At 47.8% G+C, this 18,584-nt stretch overlaps 1 protein-coding gene across 1 annotated transcript; it reads right to left on the reverse strand.

The window, feature by feature from the left end:
• Positions 1 to 1,668: 1,668 nt before the first annotated feature.
• On the reverse strand, positions 1,669 to 6,225 carry LOC120050774 (otolith matrix protein 1). Its single transcript, XM_038997326.1, has 10 exons — positions 6,147 to 6,225; positions 5,819 to 5,955; positions 5,496 to 5,598; positions 5,333 to 5,411; positions 3,392 to 3,498; positions 3,116 to 3,290; positions 2,452 to 2,519; positions 2,105 to 2,289; positions 1,774 to 1,933; positions 1,669 to 1,679 (listed from the first exon to the last, which is right to left on the reverse strand). Exons 1-10 carry the CDS (start codon positions 6,223 to 6,225, stop codon positions 1,669 to 1,671), a joined length of 1,104 nt encoding a protein of 367 aa, XP_038853254.1.
• Positions 6,226 to 18,584: the final 12,359 nt, after the last annotated feature.

An 18,584-nucleotide genomic window follows, 5' to 3' on the forward strand; every position in this document is an offset into this window, starting at 1 on the left:
TCTAAACTGTGTGTGTGTGACGGGGGAAATACATCTCATGTCTAATCTGACTCATATTCTCACTGTGAGCTGTGGAGGAGAGGGGGAAGGAGATATACAGAGAGAGAAAGAGAATGTGACTTAGGGGTAAATGAACAGGGAAGGGGGAGAGAGGTGGGGGTATGATAAAGGGAAGGGTGGGGAGAAAGAGAGAGAGAGGGAGGTTATGAAAAAGGGAACAGTGGGAAGAAGGAGGGAGAGAGATTTTAGGGTCTACTGCACTAAAAGCATATGGAAACACGGTGCCAACCTCATTACCCACACACACTGTACACACTTCCCTTGACTAAGCAGAACTGACCCTTCAATACAGCCAACCACTTACCGCAGTGTGTGCGCGCGAGCATGTGTGTGTGTTTGTGTGCGTGTGTGTGTGCGCGGGTTATCAGTAGTGTAAAGGATGGGTGGTAATTGAATAATGACAGTACAGATCCTGATGGATCACCTGTCACTACTCCGTCCTCCATCCCTCCATCCTTGTCAACCTCTCCTTTCAATCCCTCCATCCACAGCTTCAAGTCAAATCAGCTCTAATTTGAGCCGTCAGCAGTGTAAGTAGGCTAAAGGCCCAGGTGTGTGTGTTACCCCCCTATAACAGCGCCTAGAATCCACTTCTTCCAAAGCAACGACGCCTTTGCCAACATTTTGTCATCATTTCTTTAATATATTTAAAGAGGTTGCAGAACTACAAATACAAGCAGGTGAAAAGTATTTACACACAGGTCTCTTTAGAACAATTTAAATCCTGAAGACAGACAGAAAATACTGTAGTGTCACAGCACCAATATACCTCCGTAGAATGAGTTACTCTACAGGTACAACATTAACAAAATATAGAGGTCAAAAGGAACTGTTTTGATAGAGAGAACATTCTCCAGAAGAAATGATAGAACAAGAATTGTAATTCCTGTTTATTCAATGGTGGCAATGATTTACAGTACAAACATAATTTCAGTGGCTTCAAACATCTTACCACATGTATTATCACCAATATTTCAGCACCTTCAAGGTCAATCAAAACGCTCTGGGGACATGGTTTAATGCAGTCAGCATTTGTTTGAATTGCTGTGTATAGAGTATCATGGATTACTGCTCTGGGTAGAAGTTCCTATTTTAGCACAGATCTAGGATCAGCTTACCTTCCCAAAATGGAACATTAACCACCAAAACATTAACCTGACCTTAGATCAGTGTCTGGTGGCGATTTATAGCTGTAATCCCCTCTCTGTCAGGTGTAGAGTGACTGTGTGACTAGCATGGTGGTCTGCTATACCAACCGTGGGAACGCAGTGAACCAAGGGTACACACACACACACACACACACACACACACACACACACACACACACACACACACACACACACACACACACACACACACAGTGATTCAGTGAGTTAATGACATTTTTTTATAGGAGGTAAAGTGACTACTGGAACTGTGTGGGAGCAAAGAAACACTCCGGATATCTACCATATCATCACACAGAGGGAGGGAGGGAGGGAGGGAGGGAGGGAGGGAGGGAGGGAGGGAGGGAGGGAGGGAGGGAGGGAGGGAGGGTAAGATATGGAGGGAGGGAAAGAAAGAGGTGGAGAGATGGAGAGGATGCTGGTTCATTTCTTTCTAGAAGGATCAGCACAAACCTGTGGGAAGAAACAAGACATGAGAGAATGAAACCACACTGTCTCTCTTTCACTCTCTCCTCACTCTCTCTTCACTCTCTCTCCACTCGCTTACTTTCACACTCGAAGGCCTGCAGGACAGTGGTGTATGAAGGACCCAACCAGGAAGTGTAACTACCCACAACCCTGAGTAGGTGGTGGGTGGAGTCAGAAAACAGGAGATCTGATTGGGTGTAGCCCACTGAGCTGAACATGGTGGTGTTCCCAAACACATTCTATAGAGAGAGAAGAGAGGGGGTGACATGTCAAACATTTTAAATGGTCACATACATACGCAGGCACAAACACACACACACACACACACACACACACACACACACACACACACACACACACACACACACACACACACACACACACACACACACACACACACACACACACACCTGTAGGCGTTCCAGGTATTTCCAGACTCTACACTTGTCCTCTAGTCGTACCACCACAGCGTTAGCTGGCACCACAGCCAGGTGACACGTCTCATGGTCAAACAGCCCGGCCTCGCTGCCATCCGGGCACAGCAGCTTTAGGTCCTCCAGTTCCAGGTCCATGGCCCATGATTCCATATTGTTGCCTAGGGTAGAGTAGAAGAATTGGTGAAGTGATGTGGAGGAGGCTGATCAGAAAAACTATGAAATACTGACACCTAGTGTCTCGAGCGAGAAATGCTGAAGTTTGCTAAGAGAGGAGACATTCTGAATGTTGGTCTTTGGTTAGATTTAGATCAGACTCTCACCATCCAAGTTGTCAAAAATGGTGGTGTGTTTGACAAATGCCACATCGCCCAAATTCTCAGCCACACACCTGGAAGAAAGACTCAAGTCAAACACAGCTAGTTAAATAAGACATTGTTTCTCAAACCAGTCCTCTGGGATCCATAGCAATTCTACCCGATTCAACTAATCAAGGGCTTGGTGATTCGTTGACTAGTTAAATTTGTAGACTGGTGTTGGAATATATCAAATATGTGGGATGGTTAGGGGTCCCCATGGATTGGTTAGAGAAACGTTCAAGTAGGAGAAACAGCTCCTCTCCTCCTCTCCTCCCTACCTCAGTGCCCCAGCCTCTCCTCCTCTCCTCCCTACCTCAGTGCCCCAGCCTCTCCTCCTCTCCTCCCTACCTCAGTGCCCCAGCCTCTCCTCCTCTCCTCCCTACCTCAGTGCCCCAGCCTCTCCTCCTCTCCTCCCTACCTCAGTGCCCCAGCCTCTCCTCCTCACCTCCCTACCCCAGTGCCCCAGCCTCTCCTCCTCTCCTCCCTACCTCAGTGCCCCAGCCTCTCCTCCTCTCCTCCCTACCTCAGTGCCCCAGCCTCTCCTCCTCTCCTCCCTACCTCAGTGCCCCAGCCTCTCCTCTTCTCCTCCCTACCTCAGTGCCCCAGCCTCTCCTCCTCTCCTCCCTACCTCAGTGCCCCAGCCTCTCCATAGTGTCTCTCTCGGTGGTTGTTAACACATATATGTCTCTCGTTGTCGTCTCCTATGCAGGCTTCACACAGGTTCTTAGGGTTGTTTCCTCTGGGGTCGTGTTCTCTGTCCTTTACTCCTGGTACACAGCTGTAGCCAAAGAAGTCCCCCACCGCTGGAGGGACACACAATAACACCAACAATACACACAGAGTCAGGGCCACACACAACACACACACACAGAGTCAGGGTCAGACACACACACACAGGTCTCACCTTTAGGAAAGTTGCATTGTTCATCGACACTGATCTGTGAGGTGTTGACCAGGAAGCCAATAGGAACAGTCCAGCCCACCGTGGTACGGATCCCTGGGTGACAGGAGCTACAATATCCAATCAATCAATGAGTCAATCATTCTAATCGCAAAGTTGGTGTGGAAGAGGAAAGGTTTTCTCCGCTGTCTATAAGGACAAGCCACCTGGTACCGACAACCTGGATGATAAATTGCTGAAGCTGGATTCTTCTTTGCCTCATCTTCAATTTAAGCCTAGAAGACAGTGTGCCCTCAGGCCTGGAGGAAGGAAATGGTCATTCCGCTGCCCAAGAATAGCAACCCTTTAATGGTTCAAACAGCCGACCAATCAGCCTGTTACCGGGGCTTAGCAAACTTTTCGAAACAATCGTGTTTGATCAAATACAATGTTATTTTACAGAAAACTACCGTTCAAAAGTTTGGGGTCACTTAGAAATGTCCTTGTTTTTGCAAGAAAAACACATTTTTGTCCATTAAAATAACATCAAATTGATCAGAAATACAGTGTAGACATTGTTAATGCTATAAATGACTATTGTAGCTGGAAACGGCTGATTTTAAATGGAATATTCTTTTTATTTTTACATTTTTTAATTAACCTTTATTTAACTAGGCAAGTCAGTTAAGAACAAATTCTTATTTACACCAACGTCAACAGAAGAGGCGACTCCGGGATGCTGGCCTTAGGCAGAGTGGCAAAGAAAAAGTTGTTTCTCAGACTGGCCAATAAAAATAAAATACACTAGACAGAGGAACTCTGCTTAGAAGGCCAGATCTCTCTTCACAGTCCCCAGCTCCAGAACAGAGGCTGGGAAACACACAGTATTAAATAGAGCCATGATTACATGGAACTCTGCCACCCCAGGTAACTCAAGCTAGAAATAAAACCAGTTAAAAAAATAAGACACCTTACGGCACGACAGGGACTGTGAAGAGACACAGAAATGTTTCTATATTACATCTTGTATTATGTATTGTATTACGTATTGTATTATGTGTTGTATTATGTATGGCATATTGTATTATGTATTATGTGTTGTGTTATGTATGGCATATTATATTATATATTATGTGTTGTATTATGTATGGCATATTATATTATATATTATGTGTTGTATTATGTATGGCATATTATATTATATATTATGTGTTGTATTATGTACGGCATATTATATTATATATTATGTGTTGTATTATGTATGGCATATTATATTATATATTATGTGTTGTATTATATATGGCATATTATATTATATATTAAGTGTTGTATTAAGTATTGTATTATGTGTTATATTATGTATTGTATTATGTATTTTATTTATTTTTTACCTTTATTTAACTAGGCAAGTCAGTTAAGAACAAATTCTTATTTACAGTGACAGCCTAGGAACAGTGGGTTAAATGCCTTGTTCAGGGGCAGAAAAACAGATTTTTTACCTTGTCAGCTCGGGGATTTGATCTTGCAACCTTTCGGTTACGCTCTAACCACTAGGCTACCTGCCGCCCCGTATTGTATTATGTATTGTAATATGCATTGTATTATGCATTGTGTTTTGTATTGTATTTTGTAGTATGCATTAAGTGTTGCATTAAGTGTTGCATTAAGTGTTTTGTTGTGTGTTGTGTTAGGTATTGCATTATGTATTGTATTAAGTATTGTATTATGTATTTTATAATGTATTATGTGTTGTATTAAGTATTGTATTATGCATTGTATATTGTATTAAGTATTGTATTATGTATTGTAGTGTTATGTATACTATGTCTTTTATTTGTTGTGTTGCGTTTCCTGTTTGGACCCCAGGAAGAGCAGCCACTGCCTTGGCAGCAGCTAAATACGGATCCTAATAAAATAAAATAAAAATCTAACAAACAATCAATCAATCCGTCTATCTGTTCTCACCTGCGTTCATGCATCTCCAACAGGGACAGGTCACTGGAGGAGCGACGAGCCATAGCTACAACATAGTAGCTGATACCATCTGAGAGAGCAGACAGGATAAGGTAAGACAGGTTCACGTTTTACACAGTGTTTCCTTCTCCCTCTCTCCCCCCTCCTCACTCACCCACTCCGTTGTAAGACTCTCCAGCAGCCAGTTCTAGTCCATAGCACCAGCCAGCTGTGTAGATGTCATCAGCAAACATGGCTGCTGCATCCGCTGTACCATTCTGAACAGACATAGGTCATATTACTGATTAAAGAAGCAATAAAATAATTGTTGCACAATTCAACTACACTTTCTCTACAGGTTGTTTAAGGTTGCACAACTCTGGTAACTTTCCAGAAATCCTGGTTGGAGGGTTCCCAGATTTCCTGCTTATTCTCTTGTAATTCCATGGAATCTTCCAACCAGGATTTCTGCAGCCGTAAGGCTGTTTTGCCACTCACCTTGATCTTCTCCATACAGTCTGTCGGACTCTGGCCACGGACGCACAGCAGCGTTCCTCTGATATTCCGAGCTGTAGCACTCCCAGCCAGATCCAGACATTTCTGCTCCTCTGCCTCCGACACTACACACCAGGAGACTGGGAAAGACAAGGAATGTTGAATTGTTTTCAACTTTATTCCCACTGGAGAAAAGCAGGTACAAGCATTGTACCTTCGCACCTGTTGCAAATGCTACAGAAATTCTCAATAGCTTTCACATTATGATGAGGTTCATCGTAACCAAGGTGAAAACACAGAATACATCTAACCAAAAGACTCCCAGACTTACTTGAGGTTTTCTGAGTGGAGAACGAGATGAATGAGAAGAGGAGAAGAGTCACTGCCAGCCTTCTGTCCAGATGATCCATGTCGACTGACAAAATCAGAGAAATCTTCTCTCTCTCAAACACACACTGTGAAGACGAAATCTCCTCTCACACACGAGACACACTCCAACTGAATACTACAGTGGAGAAACCAGTAACCTGAGGTTTTATGGGAAAAAAATGCTTTCACATCGACCCCCTCTTATACCCTTGTCCTCAGGAACCCTCAAGCGGAGAAAGGGACGGGGGAAGGGGGGAGGGGGTCAGGTAAGAAGAAAACATTTCATTATTCTCCTCCATTCCAAAAATTCTAACCCCTGGTAGATAATCTCCTGATAATTGAAAGAGAAACGTTAGACAGCTATCCCCTTAGCTTTAGAAAGTGATAGGAGGGGAGAGAGAGATGGGAGGAGATGGGGGAAGAGATGGGGAGGGGAGAGGAAGGAAAAGAGAGAGAGGATAGAGAGAAGGGGAGTTGACGGAGAGAGAGAGAGAGGAGGAAGAAGAGAAGGTGAAGAGATGGAGGAAGGAGGAGAGGTAGAGGAAGGAATGGGAGTTGATGGAGATGGTGAGGGTGAGGGAAAAGAGAGAGAGGAGAGAGAGGAAAGGGAGAGTAATCGAGGAGGGGATAGGGGGGAAGGGGAGGCAGGTTGGCTACTTGGCTTGGCGTACCTACTCCAGTACACCTGGCATAGCCCAGAAAACTCTCTAATTAAAAGAGTGATGCAGACAGAGTGTCTCTGTGTGGAAGTCTGGTGGGAGGCTTTGCCAGGGAGAGTGGATACTCCCTCGGTCTCGCTCCGCCTGGGCTGAGATTAAAGATGTAGCCTAGCCGCCATAACAGGCTGTGTATTGTTCAGGTGTACAGTAGCCAGTCAAGGAAAACGTATTGGCTATCTGATACCTCTACCCCTCTCTCTGGGTCTCAGCTCACAAGCAGGCAGGTACACATACATGCACAGACACACGTACATAATGTCTAGCTCTACCTTGATTTAAGAGATTTAAAATCTTGGAATAGGCAAAAAAAACTGGTAAAACCAGTGGAAACAACAGTACCATAAAATGATGTGTTTGTTACCCAAACTGCTTTAACTATTGCATCCAGGGGTGCAACTTTCACTGAGGACGGGGGGGAACATGTCCCCCGCCCCACAGTCTGAAATTGCATTTTTGTCCCCCAAAGTTTTATCATTGGAATGTGATACAAAACGAGGCAACGGTGTGCTTTAGGACCATGCGGACGCCTCAGAGCGGTCGGGTAGGCTGTTTGGAGTGTTTATCCGACTGAAAAAAATGTCATTAAAAAAAAGTTTTGTAGCTGAAGTAGTAGACTCCTCTCCCCGGTGCTGTGAAGGCACCTGAAGCGCAAGAAGAGAGGGAACAACCTTTTAAATTGTGGCTACAAGATCTTTTGGTTATAGCTAGTGGGGATGAGCTAAGATGAGGAAAATGTCAGTCAAAGCTGCAGTTGAGCTTAATGGAGGGAAGAAGCCCTAACATGGACATACAAGTGAAATAGCACACTTGATATGGATGCAGTCCATATTGATCAACAGTCTAATGTCAAAGCCTCTATAAAGGGCCTAGTGGTTGAGGCCAGGGGTCGGTTTGATACTGGGCAGTACATTTAGTAAAAGTAGGCTACCTGTATGTTGGCTGTAGGCATTGCCTATATTGGTGAAGACTTTGGTGTAGATCAGATTGATTTCAGAACTGAAGGGTCCTACTGCTCCTGAATCAGTCAAAGCCGCATAGAAGGCCACCTTCGGTCCGTCTGTGAACACAGGAGAGTAAGTATACTTATTTTGGACAATTCACTGAAAATACGCAGAAATTCCGATTTAGAAAAGATCTTTACTTATTAAACCTACTTAGTTTCTAATGAGATGTTTTTTGAAAGTGAAGAGAAATTCTCCAATACCATAATTTAACAACATGGGAACAAGTGAAGTTCTCAGAAAATGTTTCACCTCTCTTTGATACAATGAGGAACAATATACACTATTCCAATTTGTGGGGGCCAAAAAAATACAGATTTTTATTTCAACTAAAATCTGCATACAGCATCTTACTCTACATTTGTACTCAACGTGTATTTCATTGCTTTCTATAAAGGCATGTTCTGTCATATTAAATAAAGTACATTGCCAGTATTCTCCTCCACCTTCCTCTCACTGGCACTCAGTCTTGTTGCCAATGCTAGAATGATATCAGCAGAAACACTGGTTACCTCACAGTTAAAACTGAGAGACACATTAAATGACCAACCCACTGTAGAACGTGAACTGATACACTTTATCATATTTGCATTTTCACTCTCACTGGCAGTCAATCCAATGCAACTTTAATAATCATATTGATTCTCCCACTAATTCAAGAATAAGCTTTTCTGCACAACCTGCATTCTCACTTTCACTGGCTTGCAGTCTGGCCCCCAAATTCCACAGCTCCACTCTCTGTTCAACCACCATGTCTCTCAGCGCTCTCAGCTCAGCCCTGACATCAGGTGGTGTGGTCGTGCGTTTGCCTGTCGTGCCTGTAGCTTCAGTTCTATGGGTCTCTATCTGAAATTCACTCACCATATTCTGTTCCCCTGTCCGTTGAGTGATGCCATTCTCTCTGACCCCTCCACTCTCCTCCTGAGTCCATGTCCCAGACAGACAGAACAGCAACACAAGCAGAGCTACAGCACCCCTCATTCTGATACAATGCTTTTTCAGATATGATAGTCTACAGAGCTCAGTTCCCTTCCTTATACACACAGAGAACACACATCGTAGTGAACCACAACATGGGACACAAGCTGCACGTGTTCTCAAAGGTGAAGTCTAGACAATAATAAAACCAAAGACTGATAAAATAGAAGACAATTGAGAAGGTGTTTCCTTAAAGCAGGTCATTTCGATCAATGAGGCTACGAGACTGCTTGTCGTCATTGTCTGTCAGTTGCCAGTCGCCAAGGTCATCAGATTTCAGGTTGAAAACGCTGCTCCAGATAATGGGGAGGGTGCTAAGATGATAGGACCTGAAGGGGCATGGACACAGAGCCAAACCCAGAGCAGTGTACAGAGATGAGCTCTACAGTGCCCTCCTAACTTATTTAAATTAGGCTAAAGTACAGAATGTCACCTTTTATTTCTCGTTGGTCCTGTGTGTCTCAGCTGGTAGAGCAAGGCCCTTACAATGTCACGATTGTGGGTTAGTTCCCGCTGGGGCCACCCATAAGACAATGTATCCATGCACTTCTGTAAGTTGCTTTGGATAAAAACATCTGCTAAATGTCATATTCTATATTATTATAGCGTAGGCGTTAATTAGGGAAAAAGAGTGCAAAGTTGTCTGCCCAAGTTATTGTACCTATCGAGCATGCATGCATTAAATTGCTGAAGAGGAGACTGAGGTAAAAAAAAATATTGAAAAGCGGTGTGATAAAAGCTGATCAAGGCATCGGTGTCCAAAGACCTACCTTTATTTGACTTTATTATTTATCCATTGAAATATCTTTATAATAAAACAAAAAAAAGTGTTGATGTCTGTCCAGATACCAGAGGGCACAGTAGTTCATCTAACTCTAGGCCACTTCCAAGAAGTAAAGACTATTTCTCTCTAGAGCTCCCTACTGTATGTCCTTGGATCCATACTGATAAACAGTCAGTCAGATACCAACACTCTCAGCTGGATAGTAACATTGCCGGTCAACAATTTAGTTATATGGGTGATTTCATTGGCAATTTCATTGGCAACTATCTCAGGGGGCAGAGTTGCACTTGTTTTTTCCCCCCAGATGAAAATAAAACACAGGTCACAGGTCTAATTAAAAGGTAAAAAAAACTATAAGGAGTATGGTATTGAGGTAAAGCGTAATTTAAGAGTTCTCTGTTCAGACTTTGAGTTTTACTTGATGCTAATGATAGGTACATTTGGGACTTGTTGTGGACAGACTATGTCATGACTCTATAATGTAACCTAATCATCCATCCCAAACCTTCTTCTCCCCTTCTTCCCACCAACCAGAAACACTGAGCTACTGTCATATTGAACTAATTAACACATTCATCAGGATGTCATACAGACTGCAAAACATAAATAATACAAAATTCTGCTTTTATTGATGCATTTATTAATACGGAAGCCATTTTGGCTCCAAAAGGCCCTGACATACACTCTTCACTAGAGACCATTACAGCGTTCATTATGTTCTCACAGTGAAGAGCAGGAAGCCACTGAAGATGTGATTATTTGAGTTATCATAGAGCCTGTTGCTTGCAGGGATGCGCATGTACACCACATCTCCCTCTAGCGCTATACTGACTCCATTAGACAGTGTCTCATAACTGCCAGCATTATATCCCTGACTATACATGATTTTCTGTCCATTCTTATACATGTAAAACGAGGTCTGGACACTCATGGCAGTGAAGCTGATGTAGTAGAATCCTCTCACTGGTGCTGTGAAGACACCTGTATCAGAGGAGAGTAAAGAGGAATCAACGCTTTCCATTTCTCATGTTCTCTTTTGGCAACAAAAATCACACAAATCAACAGAATGCCATTGACACCCGATAGCTAAACCAGAAAAGTTATAACTTTGTCGCTACAGTAAGTGCCAGACTACTTAACCTCCTAGCCTAACGGCCATAACACCGACTGGCCTCAGATGCCCAGGCCTACGAAGGAGGATTTGGAAGGATGACCACGCAAGACTAAAGAGCGAAAAACACATATCACATTTGCAAGGGGCTTTCAAAAAGGGACAAAGGGTTGGTTTAAAATCAGGCCAGAGATCAGTGAAAGTAGATTACCTGTAGCTGGGTTGTAGGCCTTGCGAAGATTTTGGTGTATACCAGTGTGGTTTCAGCAACAAAGGGTGCAACAGTTCCTGAATCAGTCAAACCAGCAGAGAAGGCCACATTTGGCCTGTCTGCGAACACAGGAAAGATAACATACAGATTGAATGACATACTGTACTTCTAGTATTCTCAAGTCCACAGTGGAAACTGCATTACACCCTCTGGCAAAAGATGAAACGTTAATAAGCGTCTGTGTATGAATCAGTGTTGCAGAGTGAAACAACACAATGCTAAATGTTGGAGCAAGAGCTTTGAGTGAGATCTCATGGAGAGTGATGTCACCACATGATAGAACTCTTCTACTGATGTCACCACATGATAGAACTCTTCTACTGTGGCAGATGGGAACTATCAGGGCGTAGGGGGGGGGGGGGGGGGGGGGGGAGCTGAATACAGCCAAACTAGGAGAGAGTAGAGAAGCTTTGTGGTGTTTGGATAGATTCAAAACTGAACAGAGCAGGCGAATCAACTGTTACAATTTCAATTGTGTGCGTGTTGTAGAGTTTAAACTGAACTGTGACATCACCCTTCTAAGATCAAAGACGCAACTGTGGCTCTCAGAGTGACAAGCTAATGTTTTGCTAGATGTGTGTCTGCTTGACGCGGATGTCAAGGCGATCATCTGTTTTAACTGCAGTTGCTCTCTTCAGCTCCTCCACCTGGCTCTCACTAGTACTCAGTCTGGTCTTCAGGGCTGAACAATCATGAAAAAGTCAGGACTACTCCTATGTATAATGCACTTTCTATGAACAGTAAGGCTAAGTACAGTAGCACTTATAATATACATTACGTAAACATACCTGCAAGATACCACATATTCCATAGAATTATTACAAGGCCATATTCAAGTATTTCTGTCATTTAGGTGAACTATCCCTTTTTAAACAACCAGTAAATCACTCTTACTTATTTCCTGCATTCTCAGGCTCACTGGCTGTCACTCTGTCCCAAATTGCTGATAGTTCAGCTGCTTGGGCTAAAATGATGGAAACATAAGCTATTGAAGTTTGTGAAACAGGTGAGAAATAATCATGATCATTCATATAAGCAATATAGAGAATTACCTGCATTATGTCTGCAGCTCCTCCACCTGGCTCTTACTACCACTCAATCCAGCTGTCAGGTCTAGAATGCTAGAAATATGAAAAACAGTTCATGTTGTCCTTGCTTCTGATTGTGGAAAGAGGGGTCTGAAAAATCCCAGTACAGGAAATATGGTGGGACATTGTTGAGACCTTATGTGCCTCTTGGCGTAATAAGGCCTAAGTACATAAGTGCCTTACAAACTAAACTGAAATAAATGTCCATCCAGAATGTTAAATGTTCATTATTTCCACTCTCACTGACAATCAATCAAATGTAACTTTAGTTGACTCTTGACTGTAAAGCAATAAATAAGCTTAAATGACCTGCATTCTCTTTCTCCACTTTATTCTTGGGTACATCAGCTCCACCCTAAGATCAGTCACTGTGTTTCTCTGCTCCTTTGCCTCAGCCTCACTGGCTGTCACTCCGACCTCCATGTTCCTCAACTTCTCACTCTGCTCCACTACAATGGTTCCCAGGTTGTGCACCATGTCTCTCAGCTCCTTCATCTCAGTCCATATGTCAGGTGAGGTGGTCATCTGTTCGTTGGTTGTCTCTGAAGCGCAAGTCATTTGGCCCTCTCTCCCTGCACTGTGACCCTTTTGAGTGATGCCACTCTCTCTGACCCCTCCACTCTCCTCCTGAGTCCATACCCCAGACAGACAGAACACCCTCCACTCTCCTCCTGAGTCCATGCCCCAGACAGACAGAACACCCTCCACTCTCCTCCTGAGTCCATGCCCCAGACAGACAGAACACCCTCCACTCTCCTCCTGAGTCCATGCCCCAGACAGACAGAACACCCTCCACTCTCCTCCTGAGTCCATGCCCCAGACAGACAGAACATCCTCCACTCTCCTCCTGAGTCCATGCCCCAGACAGACAGAACACCCTCCACTCTCTTCCTGAGTCCATGCCCCAGACAGACAGAACACCCTCCACTCTCCTCCTGAGTCCATGCCCCAGACAGACAGAACATCCTCTACTCTCCTCCTGAGTCCATGCCCCAGACAGACAGAACACCCTCTACTCTCCTCCTGAGTCCATGCCCCAGACAGACAGAACACCCTCTACTCTCCTCCTGAGTCCATGCCCCAGACAGACAGAACACCCTCCACTCTCCTCCTGAGTCCATGCCCCAGACAGACAGAACATCCTCCACTCTCCTCCTGAGTCCATGTCCCAGACAGACAGAACACCCTCCACTCTCCTCCTGAGTCCATGTCCCAGACAGACAGAACACCCTCCACTCTCCTCCTGAGTCCATGTCCCAGACAGACAGAACATCCTCCACTCTCCTCCTGAGTCCATGCCCCAGACAGACAGAACACCCTCCACTCTCCTCCTGAGTCCATACCCCAGACAGACAGAACATCCTCCACTCTCCTCCTGAGTCCATGCCCCAGACAGACAGAACACCCTCCTCCTGAGTCCATGTCCCAGACAGACAGAACACCCTCCACTCTCCTCCTGAGTCCATACCCCAGACAGACAGAACACCCTCCACTCTCCTCCTGAGTCCATGCCCCAGACAGACAGAACACCCTCCACTCTCCTCCTGAGTCCATGCCCCAGACAGACAGAACATCCTCCACTCTCCTCCTGAGTCCATGCCCCAGACAGACAGAACACCCTCCACTCTCCTCCTGAGTCCATGTCCCAGACAGACAGAACACCCTCCACTCTCCTCCTGAGTCCATACCCCAGACAGACAGAACACCCTCCACTCTCCTCCTGAGTCCATACCCCAGACAGACAGAACACCCTCCACTCTCCTCCTGAGTCCATGCCCCAGACAGACAGAACACCCTCCTCCTGAGTCCATGTCCCAGACAGACAGAACACCCTCCACTCTCCTCCTGAGTCCATACCCCAGACAGACAGAACACCCTCCACTCTCCTCCTGAGTCCATGTCCCAGACAGACAGAACACCCTCCACTCTCCTCCTGAGTCCATGCCCCAGACAGACAGAACACCCTCCTCCTGAGTCCATGTCCCAGACAGACAGAACACCCTCCACTCTCCTCCTGAGTCCATACCCCAGACAGACAGAACACCCTCCACTCTCCTCCTGAGTCCATGCCCCAGACAGACAGAACACCCTCCACTCTCCTCCTGAGTCCATGCCCCAGACAGACAGAACATCCTCCACTCTCCTCCTGAGTCCATGCCCCAGACAGACAGAACACCCTCCACTCTCCTCCTGAGTCCATGTCCCAGACAGACAGAACACCCTCCACTCTCCTCCTGAGTCCATACCCCAGACAGACAGAACACCCTCCACTCTCCTCCTGAGTCCATACCCCAGACAGACAGAACACCCTCCACTCTCCTCCTGAGTCCATGCCCCAGACAGACAGAACACCCTCCTCCTGAGTCCATGTCCCAGACAGACAGAACACCCTCCACTCTCCTCCTGAGTCCATACCCCAGACAGACAGAACACCCTCCACTCTCCTCCTGAGTCCATGCCCCAGACAGACAGAACATCCTCCACTCTCCTCCTGAGTCCATGCCCCAGACAGACAGAACACCCTCCACTCTCCTCCTGAGTCCATACCCCAGACAGACAGAACATCCTCCACTCTCCTCCTGAGTCCATGCCCCAGACAGACAGAACACCCTCCTCCTGAGTCCATGTCCCAGACAGACAGAACACCCTCCACTCTCCTCCTGAGTCCATACCCCAGACAGACAGAACACCCTCCACTCTCCTCCTGAGTCCATGCCCCAGACAGACAGAACACCCTCCACTCTCCTCCTGAGTCCATGCCCCAGACAGACAGAACACCCTCCACTCTCCTCCTGAGTCCATGTCCCAGACAGACAGAACACCCTCCACTCTCCTCCTGAGTCCATGTCCCAGACAGACAGAACACCCTCCACTCTCCTCCTGAGTCCATGCCCCAGACAGACAGAACATCCTCCACTCTCCTCCTGAGTCCATGTCCCAGACAGACAGAACACCCTCCACTCTCCTCCTGAGTCCATGTCCCAGACAGACAGAACACCCTCCACTCTCCTCCTGAGTCCATACCCCAGACAGACAGAACACCCTCCACTCTCCTCCTGAGTCCATGCCCCAGACAGACAGAACACCCTCCACTCTCCTCCTGAGTCCATGCCCCAGACAGACAGAACACCCTCCACTCTCCTCCTGAGTCCATGTCCCAGACAGACAGAACACCCTCCACTCTCCTCCTGAGTCCATACCCCAGACAGACAGAACACCCTCCACTCTCCTCCTGAGTCCATACCCCAGACAGACAGAACACCCTCCACTCTCCTCCTGAGTCCATGCCCCAGACAGACAGAACACCCTCCACTCTCCTCCTGAGTCCATGCCCCAGACAGACAGAACACCCTCCACTCTCCTCCTGAGTCCATGTCCCAGACAGACAGAACACCCTCCACTCTCCTCCTGAGTCCATGTCCCAGACAGACAGAACACCCTCCACTCTCCTCCTGAGTCCATGCCCCAGACAGACAGAACATCCTCCACTCTCCTCCTGAGTCCATGTCCCAGACAGACAGAACACCCTCCACTCTCCTCCTGAGTCCATGTCCCAGACAGACAGAACACCCTCCACTCTCCTCCTGAGTCCATACCCCAGACAGACAGAACACCCTCCACTCTCCTCCTGAGTCCATGCCCCAGACAGACAGAACACCCTCCACTCTCCTCCTGAGTCCATGCCCCAGACAGACAGAACACCCTCCACTCTCCTCCTGAGTCCATGTCCCAGACAGACAGAACACCCTCCACTCTCCTCCTGAGTCCATACCCCAGACAGACAGAACACCCTCCACTCTCCTCCTGAGTCCATGTCCCAGACAGACAGAACACCCTCCACTCTCCTCCTGAGTCCATACCCCAGACAGACAGAACACCCTCCACTCTCCTCCTGAGTCCATACCCCAGACAGACAGAACACCCTCCACTCTCCTCCTGAGTCCATGCCCCAGACAGACAGAACACCCTCCTCCTGAGTCCATGTCCCAGACAGACAGAACACCCTCCACTCTCCTCCTGAGTCCATACCCCAGACAGACAGAACACCCTCCACTCTCCTCCTGAGTCCATGCCCCAGACAGACAGAACATCCTCCACTCTCCTCCTGAGTCCATGCCCCAGACAGACAGAACACCCTCCACTCTCCTCCTGAGTCCATACCCCAGACAGACAGAACATCCTCCACTCTCCTCCTGAGTCCATGCCCCAGACAGACAGAACACCCTCCTCCTGAGTCCATGTCCCAGACAGACAGAACACCCTCCACTCTCCTCCTGAGTCCATACCCCAGACAGACAGAACACCCTCCACTCTCCTCCTGAGTCCATGCCCCAGACAGACAGAACACCCTCCACTCTCCTCCTGAGTCCATGCCCCAGACAGACAGAACACCCTCCACTCTCCTCCTGAGTCCATGTCCCAGACAGACAGAACACCCTCCACTCTCCTCCTGAGTCCATACCCCAGACAGACAGAACACCCTCCACTCTCCTCCTGAGTCCATACCCCAGACAGACAGAACACCCTCCACTCTCCTCCTGAGTCCATGTCCCAGACAGACAGAACACCCTCCACTCTCCTCCTGAGTCCATGCCCCAGACAGACAGAACATCCTCTACTCTCCTCCTGAGTCCATGCCCCAGACAGACAGAACACCCTCCACTCTCCTCCTGAGTCCATGCCCCAGACAGACAGAACATCCTCCACTCTCCTCCTGAGTCCATACCCCAGACAGACAGAACATCCTCCACTCTCCTCCTGAGTCCATGCCCCAGACAGACAGAACACCCTCCTCCTGAGTCCATGTCCCAGACAGACAGAACACCCTCCACTCTCCTCCTGAGTCCATACCCCAGACAGACAGAACACCCTCCACTCTCCTCCTGAGTCCATGCCCCAGACAGACAGAACACCCTCCACTCTCCTCCTGAGTCCATGCCCCAGACAGACAGAACATCCTCCACTCTCCTCCTGAGTCCATGCCCCAGACAGACAGAACACCCTCCACTCTCCTCCTGAGTCCATGTCCCAGACAGACAGAACACCCTCCACTCTCCTCCTGAGTCCATACCCCAGACAGACAGAACACCCTCCACTCTCCTCCTGAGTCCATACCCCAGACAGACAGAACACCCTCCACTCTCCTCCTGAGTCCATGCCCCAGACAGACAGAACACCCTCCTCCTGAGTCCATGTCCCAGACAGACAGAACACCCTCCACTCTCCTCCTGAGTCCATACCCCAGACAGACAGAACACCCTCCACTCTCCTCCTGAGTCCATGTCCCAGACAGACAGAACACCCTCCACTCTCCTCCTGAGTCCATGCCCCAGACAGACAGAACACCCTCCTCCTGAGTCCATGTCCCAGACAGACAGAACACCCTCCACTCTCCTCCTGAGTCCATACCCCAGACAGACAGAACACCCTCCACTCTCCTCCTGAGTCCATGCCCCAGACAGACAGAACACCCTCCACTCTCCTCCTGAGTCCATGCCCCAGACAGACAGAACATCCTCCACTCTCCTCCTGAGTCCATGCCCCAGACAGACAGAACACCCTCCACTCTCCTCCTGAGTCCATGTCCCAGACAGACAGAACACCCTCCACTCTCCTCCTGAGTCCATACCCCAGACAGACAGAACACCCTCCACTCTCCTCCTGAGTCCATACCCCAGACAGACAGAACACCCTCCACTCTCCTCCTGAGTCCATGCCCCAGACAGACAGAACACCCTCCTCCTGAGTCCATGTCCCAGACAGACAGAACACCCTCCACTCTCCTCCTGAGTCCATACCCCAGACAGACAGAACACCCTCCACTCTCCTCCTGAGTCCATGCCCCAGACAGACAGAACATCCTCCACTCTCCTCCTGAGTCCATGCCCCAGACAGACAGAACACCCTCCACTCTCCTCCTGAGTCCATACCCCAGACAGACAGAACATCCTCCACTCTCCTCCTGAGTCCATGCCCCAGACAGACAGAACACCCTCCTCCTGAGTCCATGTCCCAGACAGACAGAACACCCTCCACTCTCCTCCTGAGTCCATACCCCAGACAGACAGAACACCCTCCACTCTCCTCCTGAGTCCATGCCCCAGACAGACAGAACACCCTCCACTCTCCTCCTGAGTCCATGCCCCAGACAGACAGAACACCCTCCACTCTCCTCCTGAGTCCATGTCCCAGACAGACAGAACACCCTCCACTCTCCTCCTGAGTCCATGTCCCAGACAGACAGAACACCCTCCACTCTCCTCCTGAGTCCATGCCCCAGACAGACAGAACATCCTCCACTCTCCTCCTGAGTCCATGTCCCAGACAGACAGAACACCCTCCACTCTCCTCCTGAGTCCATGTCCCAGACAGACAGAACACCCTCCACTCTCCTCCTGAGTCCATACCCCAGACAGACAGAACACCCTCCACTCTCCTCCTGAGTCCA

This window comes from Salvelinus namaycush, chromosome 7, assembly GCF_016432855.1.
Source record: "Salvelinus namaycush isolate Seneca chromosome 7, SaNama_1.0, whole genome shotgun sequence".
NCBI lineage: Eukaryota > Metazoa > Chordata > Actinopteri > Salmoniformes > Salmonidae > Salvelinus > Salvelinus namaycush.

Excerpts from the sequence above, each read along its gene's own strand:
- LOC120050774 (XM_038997326.1), bottom strand. The coding sequence starts at position 6,225 with ATGGATCATCTGGACAGAAGGCTGGCAGTGACTCTTCTCCTCTTCTCA. Across the intron at positions 3,499-5,332 it reads TTGGAGATGCATGAACGCAG|CTCCTGTCACCCAGGGATCC; the intron begins GTGAGAACAGAT and ends TGGATATTGTAG. Across the intron at positions 3,291-3,391 it reads ACAATGCAACTTTCCTAAAG|CGGTGGGGGACTTCTTTGGC; the intron begins GTGAGACCTGTG and ends GTGTCCCTCCAG.